The sequence below is a fragment of the Bison bison genome, unplaced genomic scaffold, assembly GCF_000754665.1.
Source record: "Bison bison bison isolate TAMUID 2011002044 unplaced genomic scaffold, Bison_UMD1.0 scf7180017864197, whole genome shotgun sequence".
NCBI classification, from domain to species: domain Eukaryota; kingdom Metazoa; phylum Chordata; class Mammalia; order Artiodactyla; family Bovidae; genus Bison; species Bison bison.
In genome coordinates, this window is record NW_011494769.1 from 671,979 (window position 1) to 683,452 (window position 11,474).

The 11,474-nt window shown below is 41.3% G+C and overlaps 1 protein-coding gene and 1 pseudogene across 1 annotated transcript in view; one reads left to right on the forward strand and one right to left on the reverse strand.

Annotated features, from left to right (window-relative positions):
• The window catches only part of LOC104991639, a 13,947-nt pseudogene extending 12,945 nt beyond the window's left edge, over positions 1–1,002 (reverse strand).
• The window catches only part of AVEN (apoptosis, caspase activation inhibitor), a 191,736-nt gene that overhangs the window by 173,606 nt on the left and 6,656 nt on the right, over positions 1–11,474 (forward strand). Inside the window, exon 7 of the mRNA XM_010844208.1 lies at positions 6,991–7,061. Coding sequence (XP_010842510.1) covers positions 6,991–7,061 — 71 coding nt within the window. The remainder of the gene's footprint in view (positions 1–6,990; positions 7,062–11,474) is intronic.

Below are 11,474 nucleotides of genomic sequence, written 5' to 3' on the forward strand. Positions count from 1 at the left end.
TCTGCCATAGCTACTGTTGCTGGAACCACCATAGCCACCTTGGTTTCATTGGTTTGGCAAAGTATTGGCCTCCACCACTATAAGGGCCAGAACTTCTGCTTACAGTTTTCTCCTTTTATGTCCAAAATTTGACGATTGATTGTAATTGCCAAAGTCACTGTAGCTTCTGCCACCTCCAAAATTGCTTCCATCAGTACCAGATCAATTGTAAGCCATCCCCACTGCCACCATATCCACCACTGCCACAGCTGCCACCAAAGCCACCTCGACCACTGAAGTTTCCTCCACGACCAAAGTTGTCATTCCCACCAAGACCACCTTCACAAGCACCACCAAAGTCTCCAAACCACTTAGACCTCTTTGGCTGGACGAAGCACTAGCCATCTCTTACCTAGATAGGGTTTTCCTTGCTTCACAGTTTAGCCATTCACAGTGTGATATTTCTGAATGACAGTCTTGTCTACGGAATCATGGGCATCAAAGGTCACAAAAGTAAACCCTCTCTTTTTGCCACTTAGTCATGATTTCAGTCACTTCAATTTTCCCATATTATTCAAAACAATCTCTTGCATTATGTTCTTTAGTGTCTTCTTTAATGCCACCAACAAAAGTCTTTTTCACAGTTAAGTGAGGAGCAGGTCTCTGAGCATCTTCTCTTGAGACAGCCCTCTTCGGTTCCAGAACTCTTCTGTCCACCTTGTGTGGCCTTGCCTTCTTGGCCACATCCACCTCCTCCATATTGGCAAATGTGACAAACTCGAAGCCTCTGGAACACGTGGTGTTTGGATCCCTCAATACCATACAGTCTGTGAGCGTTCCCCATCGCTCAAAATGGCTTCTCAGACCCTCATCAGTTGTTTCAAAGCCCAGTCATGAAGGAAAAGCTTCCATAGCTGTTCAGGCTCTTTGAGAGACTCTGACCTAGACATGACGACAGTGAGCAGGGAGAGACTTCAGTGATGCTTATTTGACAGTGTCCACAGGCTGAAAGGCTGTGGACTTTTTCATGATGGCCCTTCTGATTGGTATGAGGTGATATCTCATTGTAGTTTTGATTTGCATTTCTGTAATAATTAGTGATGTTGAATATCTTTTCATGTGCATTGTGCACTGCTTGAAATATTCTTTCTGATACCTAAGATCACATATACCTAACTTTCTAACATTTTTTTTTTTTGCTGCTTTTTGCAATTGATTGATTAGAAAAAAAATCCGTCATTAATTTTGGCTCCAGAAATGTGGCAGTAGAGCGATGTTGTTGAACCTCAAGAGACACACAATTGTTTCCGTATCACCTGTATCTCAGCTTTTATTGCATTACACCAACCTCAGCTTTGTTGCAATAGAATGGGACTTTTATAACACAGGAAAAATGTGAACTGTCAGGGTGCATCAGTGTTGTTTAAATCCCTCTTTTCCCCCTTGCCCCATTTTCAGCAGATTCTAGTGAATAAATTACTTCATAATAAATAATCATTGGATTTAGCAGGTCTTCTATTTTGTTATTGTTATCTGCAAAGTAGAATATTACGGGATTTTGTTACTGTTGTTCAAGCAGCCTATATAATAAACACTAGCTGCAAAGTAGAGTATTATGGAATTTTGTTGCTGTTATTCAAGCACCTTATGTAATAAACACTAGCTTGTCTCCATCTTGTTTGAGAATATGGTGTAAGTAAACAGCAAGGCAGTTCCACAACCTTTTATACATCATGAAGTTAGTCTTTGAAGAAAGAGAAGGAAGAAAGTGCTATACTTGTTTTATGCTTCTGGTTCTGTTCATTATGCTCTGCTTTAATTACTTTCTGAACACTCAGCTGGTGAGTGTCTAAAACTTTGAATGCTTATGACTCCTAAGACACATTTCACCATGTTTATTCCATGTCAACAACAGTTGGCTTTCCCTGTTCTTCACTGGGTTCCATTCTGTACTTCTTCATTCTGATTCATACTGTTAGTGTGAGAGACAGGAACTCTCTCAACCAGAGAGTAAAGCAGGAGCAGAATTGAATGCATTGTGAATACATCATGCTTTTTTATTGAAAGGAATCCAAATGTCTGATGTACAAGATATAGGAGTAACACATTTACTAATACCACCATTGTTTTGTACATCTCGACATAAGAAGAGTTTTGGTAACATGTTTTCTAGAAGTACTATTGATTCTAGGAGTTGTAATTTTGACAAATATGGACACACTTTCATCTTTAGTGAGAGAATTAGAGAGGTTGGCATTCTTTTTTGAAGATTAATTGACCGTAGGTATGTGGGTTTATTTCTTGGCACTCTGTTTCGTTCCATTGATCCATATGTCTGTTTTTGTATAATACCAATACCATACTGTTTTGATTACTGTAACTTTGTATTACCGTATTGTCTGAAGTCTAAGAGCACTGTGCCTCCTGCTTTACTTCCATCAGGATTGCTTTAGTAATTTGAGGTCTTTTAGGTTCCATGTAAGACATTCTTTAGTAGTCATTTAACCAGCTTATTTTTTTAAGATTAGCCTCTATGTGCTTCATTAGGATTTTAAAATTGTGTTGTTTTGAAGTTTGATTACTGTAAACAAAAAGGGCTTAAATATCTTATTTTTCTCACTTGCTTTTCTTTATATTTTTTATGTGAGTATTTGGTATCAATCAAGAATGACTTCTTGGTCAGAAAGACAATTACAATACTATATCACTTGTATGTGGAATCTAAAACACGATACAAATGAAATTCTGTTACAAAACAGAAGCAGAATCACAGACAGAAATCAAACTTAAAGTTACAAGAGGGGAAAGAGGTTTGGGAAGGGATAAATTAATTGTTTGGGATTAGCAGTTGCAAACTATTATATACAAAATAGACAACAACAAGATCCTACTCTATAGCACAGAGAACTATTAATATATTCACTATCCTGTAATAAACCATAATGGAACAGAAAAAAAATGACTTTATGAAGGTCATTGTGATTTTTTATAGTTTTTCCTATTTTTGAAATTTTTACATTGCAAAAATCACAAGATTAGTGTCTGATAACTGGATTTTTTTTTAATGGCTCTTAAAAATTTTAAGCTCAAAATTCTCCAAGCCAGGCTTCAACAGTACATGAACCGAGAACTGTTCAAGCTGGATTTAGAAAAAGCAGAGGAACCAGAGGTCAAATTGCCAACATTCTTTGGATTATAGAAAAAGCAAGAGAGTTCCAGAAAAACATCTACTTCTGTTTTATTGACTACGCCAAAGCCTTTGACTGTGTGGGTCACAACAGACTCTGGAAAATTCTTCAAGAGGTGGGAATACCAGACCACCTTACCTGCATCCTGAGAAATCTGTATGTAGGTCAAGAAGCAACAGTTAGAACCAGACATGAAACAACAGACTGGTTCCAAATTGGGAAAGGAGTATGTCAAGGCTGTATATTGTCACCCTGCTTATTTAACTTCTATGCAGCGTACATCATGCGAAATGCCAGGTTGGATGAAGCCCAAGCTGGAATCAAGATTGCCAGGAGAAATATCAGTGACCTCAGATATGCAGATGATACCACCCTTATGGCAGAAAGTGAAGAACTAAAGATACTCTTGATGAAAGTGAAAGAGAGTGAAAAAAGCTGACTTAAAACTCAACATTCAAAAAATGAAGATCATGGCCTCTGGTCCCATCACTTCATGGCAAATAGATTGGGACACAATGGAAACCGTCACAGACTTTATTTTCTTGGGCTCAAAATCACTGCAGATAGTGACTGCAGCCATGAAATTAAATGACACTTGCTCCTTGGAAGAAAAGCTATGACAAACCTAGACAGCGTGTTAAAAAGCAGAGGCATTGCTTTGTCCATCTAGTCAAAGCTACGGTTTTTCCAGTAGTCATGTATGTATATGAGAGTTGGACTATAAAGAAAGTTGTACCCCGAAGAATTGAAACTTTTGAACTGTGGTGTTGGAGAAGACTCTTGAGAGTCCCTTGGACTGCAGGGAGATCAAACCAGTCAGTCTTAAAGGAAATCAGTCCAGAATACTCATTGGAAAGACTGATGCTGAAGCTGAACCTCTAATACTTTGGCCACGTGATGTGAAGAACTGACTCATGGGAAAGATTGAAGGCAGGAGGAGATGGGGACAACAGAGGATGAGATGGTTGGATGGCATCATCGATGAAATGGACATTATTTTGAGCAAGCTCCAGGAGTTGGTGATAGACAGGGAAGCCTGGCATGCTGTAGTCCATGGGGTCTCAGTGTCGGACACCACTGAGCAACTGAACCGAACTAAATAATTAGCATGGTTGAGCATCTTTTCATGTGTTTTTTGTCTGTCTTTATATGTCTTCTTTGGAGAAATGTCTATTTAGGTCTTCTGCCCATTTTTTGATTGGATTTTGTTGGTTGGTTGGTTTAATCCTCTCTCTAGCTTTCTGTTATCTTGGTCTCATCTCCTGATATACCTGATGGTTTTTAATGAATTTTGAATACTGTATATAATATATAGTAGAGGTAATTCTAGGCTATTGATAATGTCATTTTTCTCCAAAAATGATTTACTTTTGCTTCTTTTAGTCAGAATCAGAGATTGAGTTGATTCACTCCTTTGCCTCAGACTTTGTGAGGCTGGCCTCTTCTCCTTCATTCCTACTTCTAAGATGTAGTCCTCAAGGGTTTCATCTAAAAGTTTTGATTTTCCAGGACTCTTCTTCACCCATGGGCCCTGAACTCCCATTTTTGTCCACCCAGTGCCATAAAACTAGTGGAAGTTCTCGGTAGTTTTACCATCTCCTGGTTATTACTTGATGCTTAATTTTTCAGTCTCTCTGTATCACTTTGGAAACTAAACTCAAAGGGAAAAGCAGTTCTAAATGTTAGACTTACCTTTTTGTGCTTTTCTTCAATCTGGGAACTTTGTCCCTCACATCCTCACTGCCTTGGTAACTGTCTAATGTCTTCAGGTAGATTTTTTGGGATGGTGGTGGGGGAATGTTCCTAGTTGTTTTCTGTAGGAGCATTGATTTCAAACAAGCTATTTGCCACTGTTGGAAACTTACCTGTATTTGAAGTTGAATATTTAGATATTAAAAATACATAGAGCATGCCTCGTTTGCATTACTGTTATCTAGGATGACAGTGGATGAGATGGTTGGCTGGCATCACCGACTTGATGGACATGAGTTTGAGCAAGCTCCAGGACTTGGTGATGGACAGGGAAGCCTGGCGTGCTGCAGTCCATGGGGTTGCAAAGAGTCAGACAGGACTGAGTGACTGAACTGATGACTGATGATATCTAGTACTGATTACATAGTATAGGATCCATGCAGTCATAGGATCATTTTTAATATAGAAGTTCACAAATATCAAAAGTAACACTACTTCATAAAATAGTCAGCTGTTTGACCAAGTTTAAAAAAATCTAGCAGATTAATTTTTTATTTATTCATGATTCATTTCATGTATACATATTAGCCACTTGTATTTCTTATTCTCACCCCCTTTCCTGTTTTCCTACTAGGTGGTTTTGTTCTGGTTAATTTGCAGAAGTTCTTTGTACGTGAGAGATAGGCTCTTTGCCTATATGTGCTACAAATTTATCATTGGCAAATATGGTTTGTATGACTGCTACATTTTAGGATATTTTTAAAGGTTTTTTTTTTGGTAACCTTTCTATAGTCCTTTTAAAATACTGATATTGCACAAATATTTATGAAGTATCCACATATAATCACAATACATATATGTACACACGCACTTAAATATCCACATGCACAGACAAGACCTTATTAATTCAGATCCTTTATATCATACTTTTGGGAGATCACATTGATTTGCTGGTGACTAATGATTGTGATTTTACCCTTCCTCATGATAAAGACTGATGTTCTTGGTTTTACCTTGAACTTGATCTTGTCAAGTGTTAGATGCTGGAAGTTTTATCTTGTCTCTTTAATTTGGAATTCTTCCCTTCTTTTTCCCCTCTTTTAAGTTAGAAGTAAAGAATGGATTCTATGGCTAAATAACCTGAGAGATATCATAGGAGGAGGAAGTGGGCCTGTACCTGAATCTTGAAATATAAATAGGATATGAATGGGTAGAAGTGTGTGGGTCTTCAGACAAGGAAGAAGGATTAAAAGAAAAATGAGGATAGGATAGAAAATGAAGTATGTTCAAAATGTGAAAAGAGGCTGACTCTGGAGCAGAAAGTCTGAAGAAATAGGAAGTAAATGTTCATTAATGAGGTAGGACCACATTTTGGAGGATCCTGAAAGCTAGGTAGAGAAAGAATTCTTTGCTTATAAATTGGCTATCCCTAATGCAAATAATCAGGTAAGTACACATTTACAAAATAAGCCTTGTGTCAGGCTCCTTGTGCAGAATCATCTGTCAAGCTTGTGTATTTTGATTCATTTTCCTTCATTCTGGGAGCTCATGCTCATTCCAGCCATGCGTCATGATTCACATTGACTAATCTAAGGCACATCCTTTGGGTTTTATTTTGCATCTGACATTCTTACCAGGTGATTTTTGGAGTGATGGTTGAGGTTGGTAACCTCACTTCAAAGAGATATTTTAAGTCATCATATTATGGGTCAGTGGAGAATTGCTTTCCTTCAGTTCTGGTTTTCTCCTTCCTTTTCTACTTGCCTACCCCCAAAATTATACATATCAGTTTCCTTGCATACATTATAGAGAGATGAAAATATGCTTAAAATGGGTAGATGGCCATGTCTGCAGGCCTGGACTGTTTAGCTGTTTCTCAAGTGTGTAGGCTGGTGGCTTATTGAGAGTTGAATAAAACAATGAATACAGCTGTCAACAATATTTTCAAGTGCCCCCTACACACAGGTTGCTGTGGAAAGATGTGGACCGGGACCTTCTATCGAATGGTATCACCATGTTTGGGATGGTCAGCTCTTCAGAAACAGCACTTTTCCTTCCAAAGGGAAATTTAGAGAACTGAGTGTTCGCCTTTGGCTTTGATATAAAGTTGTGTGCTTTTTTCTGTTCCCAGGGGACTCCTTCTCACAGTTCCGGTTTGCCGAGGAGAAAGAGTGGGATGGTGAAGCTTCATGCCCCAAGCAGGTAAGGCGAAGCTTTGTGTTGAATGGGGGTTGGCTCTTCTCAAGGATAAAGACCAGCACCTTTCGCACTGTTGTTTAGACGGAGTCTTCACATAGAGGAGAGTCTAGTACTTCGTGTACAGTTCAGTCTCAGTTACCTAAATTGCTCAGAAAGTTTTCAGGGAGCTTAAATTTTACAAGTTCTTGGAGCTGGAGTTGACCTTCATACCAGGCCACTGTGTGAACTCCTCATACAGTTCATCTGTGACTAAAGTTCATACAGACTGGGTTGCAGGGCCAAAGATTATGGTTATGATTTTGAGTGGATTACCTTGCTGTTTGGCCTTCCACTTTTCCCTTTCTGTGAAAATTCCTCTTAGAATCAGTTGAGAATTCAGTTTTTTTCTCCCACACTGTTTTTGGTATTATGGACAGGGAGGCCTGGCGTGCTGCGATTCATGGGGTCACAAAGAGTCAGACACGACTGAGCGACTGAGCTGAACTGAACTGAAGAGAATCCTTAACTTCGTAGTTTTAAATAACTCTTTTATCTATAATTAGGAGCAGAAAACTATAAAATAAGAACAAGTATCATAGTCTTTCAATGAATCCATAAAACCCACACACTTTCTTTGTATTCCTGCCATATTTTCTTCCCAAAGGAGTTTTGATGATTCTCCAAGCAGGATTTCACTGATTCTTTTCATATGAGAGATGACAGGTATTCTCACCCTGTAAAAATGCACAGAGAATGAATGAGTGGTGGTTTGGCATATGCTCCCCAACCCCAGGGCTAGAGCATACTGTCTGATACAGTGATCAGACAGTCCGCCCACAGCTTCAGACAGGAGACTGAGCCACAGACCTGCTGGGTAAGGGGTGGTCCCTTCCTCCCCATTCTGCTGTCAGCTCAGTACACACACAGTAGGCGGCTTGCACTCCCAGGTGGACTGGTGTTATGTTCAGTTGTTTGGGATGGACATTGACTTTTCAGAAAGACAGAGGCGAGGGAAGTGACTTGTAAAATAACTGCCTGTCACTTTACAAAGAGTATGTATTACAACATAGAAAAAGTTGGAAATTAGAAATATATGTTTTTCTTGAGTCTGTTTGGGATGTACCTGAGCAGAGACATTACTTTGTCAACAAAGGTCCGTCTAGTCAAGGCTATGGTTTTTCCAGTGATCATGTATGGATGCAAGAGTTGGGCTATAAAGAAAGCTGAGCGCTGAAGAATTGATGCTTTTGAACTGTGGTGTTGGAGAAGACCCTTGAGAGTCCCTTGGACTGCAAGGAGATCCAACCAGTCCATCCTAAAGGAGATTAGTCCTGGGTGTTCATTGGAAGGACTGATGTTGAAGCTGAAACTCCAATACTTTGGCCACCTGATGCGAAGAACTGACTCATTTGAAAAGATCCTGATGCTGGGAAAGATTGAGGGCAGGAGGAGAAGGGGACAACAGAGGATGAGATGGATGGATGGCATCACGGACTTGATGGACATGAGTTTGGGTGAACTCCAGGAGTTGGTGATGGACAGGGAGGCCTGGCGTGCTGTGATTCATGGGATTGCAAAGAGTCGGACACGACTGAGTGACTGAACTGAACTGAACTGAGTATGGTTTAGAGTTGTAGGACAAATTAAAAACAGATTAACGGAAGAATTTAGTGAAAGCCAAATGGTTCTCATTTTAACTCCTTTGAACCATGTTGGCTAAAAGAGAACACTTTAGTTATCTTAAGATTTTCAGATGATTCTAAGGTTCTTCATTCATCAAAACACTGAGCACTTGTTATTTATTATATGTTTTATTAGATGCCCCTTATTCAAAGATGAATGAGACAAAGCTCATGCTTGTTCACCACCCTAGGCCCCTTGCCTTATAACATAGTGGTAGATGACATGTGGTAGATGATCAGTAAATATTTAGATGATAAATGAAAAAGAATGCAACATAAGATAATTGGTATAATGCTACTGCTGCTACTGCTAAGTCGCTTCAGTCGTGTCCGACTCTGTGTGACCCTATAGACAGCAGCCCACCAGGCTCCCCCATCCCTGGGATTCTCCAGGCAAGAACACTGGAGTGGGTTGCCATTTCCTTCTCCAATGCATGAAAGTGAAAAGTGAAAGTGAAGTTGCTCAGTCGCATCGGACTCTTAGCGACCCCATGGACTGCAGCCTTCTAGGCTGCTCCATCCATGGGATTTTCCAGGCAAGAGTACTGGAGTGGGGTGCCATTGCCTTGGTGGGAGAAATCTGCTTTGGACTGGTAGTGATTGAGAGTAGGAGCATGGGATGAAGACCATTTGAATGGGCCTTGGTGGATAAGTATGGTTCTGGTGGGTCCTCTCTGGGGAACAATAGGAGAATGATGAGATCTGAAAGACCAGGCTGTGGTCAGAGTTGGGAGCATAGCTGGACTGTGGTATTCTCAGAAGAGGAGGCTCCCAGGGTAGGTCTAGGCCACTTAGTACCAGCAGTTGGGTTTTCATTTTCATCTGGGGGCAGTTTAGCGTGTGGGTAAGAGCATAGCCTTTAGAGACACAATCCTGAGTGTAAATCCTAGTTCTTATCTGTAAAATGGAACTAATCATTAAGTATAACTCAGAGTTGTCATGAGGATTAGATTGGGTTATAAATAAAAGTTCTTCTGTGCAGTTCCTGACACATGGGAAATACTCAAAATTAGCCTTTATTCCTACTGTTACTTGTTCACAAGAGTATTGTTTAGCAAGAAAATGGAAATGGCTAGATTGGACCTCCACAGTTTTGGGAAGGAGGGACTGAAGAGGTCAGAGGTTGGAAGAGGAAAAGCAGTGGGAGGATATTGTGCTGGCTAACGGGAGGGGGTGTGGGCTGACAGCATGGGGCCGTGGCAGGGAAGACAGTTCCCTGATGGATGAGACTGCGTGGAGGACGAGGGAGAATATGTCACCGGCCAGACAGGAGACGTAAGGACAAGAAAGATTCGCAGGGGCTCTGAGGCTCTGAGCACGATGACGAGGTGAGCAGTGACAGCTGATGGAGCAGAAGAAGGCAGTCTTGACCATGAGTGTGTTGAGTTGAAGTATTAGTAGGACACATCCCAAACCGAATTCATCACTTTGCCATCAGAACTGCTATATGTCCCACTTCACTCCTCATTTGGTTCTCTTTATTTTTGCTTACTTGAGAGAGAAAAAGAAGAGGAGAATCTGTCTATATATCTATCTTCTACCTGTCTGTCTGTCTACCTGATATCTGTCTACCTCCTTACCTGTCTGTCTATCCAATATCTGCCTGTCTGTCCCTCATGTGCTTCCCTGTCCCCAGTGCTGCTGGTGACATGAGGAAGTAGAGCTGACAGCGGGTCCTGGTGAAGCCCCTAACAGGAGAGCGCCCAGCACCGTGGCTGTGACCGGCCTTCACAAGTCTGTGGCTCACGTGCAGGGTGAAGGGGATGCGGCCTGGCAGTCAGGGTCCCTGCTTCAGCCACGTTGGCCCCATTTCTTCAGGGGAGTTGGTCCCTTGGATCCCTGAGTGACGTTTTCAGACCTGTTCTTTGGACAGTGGGGGAACATGGGAGGAGGGAATGTGAGGTGGGAGGAGAACTTTGTAGGGTGAAAAAATAGGCCCATTATTTTTTAAAAATCATCTGAGGCTTTCTTTTTTTCTTTTCATTTTACTTTTCAGTTCTGTTGACTAGTGACTTGTTTATTCCATAGAGCTTCCTCAAGCACCAGCAAGCACTGGGTGACATGTGGTGGTTCCTGAACACGTGGCTCCTAATGGCGTATATGCCCTCCCTCAGTTCCCCGCAAGAGTGCAGTTCTGGATGGGACTCTGTACATGGAAGGCACCCCAGCTTACTCCTAAGTATTGCTTGATTTGGGCACTTCCTCTGTAAAGGGGCCTTGAGTCCCCACATGTGGACGATGAGTTCTGTAGCTACCGAGGAAGGTATAATGGTCTGACTAGAGGCTGTAAGTGGAGTTTTAGCTCGCTGTGCCCTCCCAGCATCCAGGTCTGCAGAAGAGGAGGCACCAGGCGGCCAGGCATCACACACGCTCCAACTGAGAATGGGTATAGAGTTGGCCAGGTAGGTGTGGAAGCCAGGCACTCCAGGCACAGTTAACCCACCAACTACTTTACAACATGGAGCAAAAAAAAAAAAGCTAACTCATGGTGGTTATTCCAGTCAAATCTGTCTTCAAATTCACACTTTACTGTTACAAGGAATTCACTACAGCTCCCTTTATGTCGAAGGCATTCAGCTTTAGCTCTTTAGAAGACAAAGTGGTGACCAAAAAAGGGAAAGTCTTCTTACGCAGTGGTGTATGATGAGGGTAGGTTCTAGGCTCTGGGACTTCTACAGGGAGACCAGCAGAAACCACTGTGCTGGGCTGAAGTGTCGTGAGGGCCTTATGGTGACAGCACCTTGTCACCTGGGCC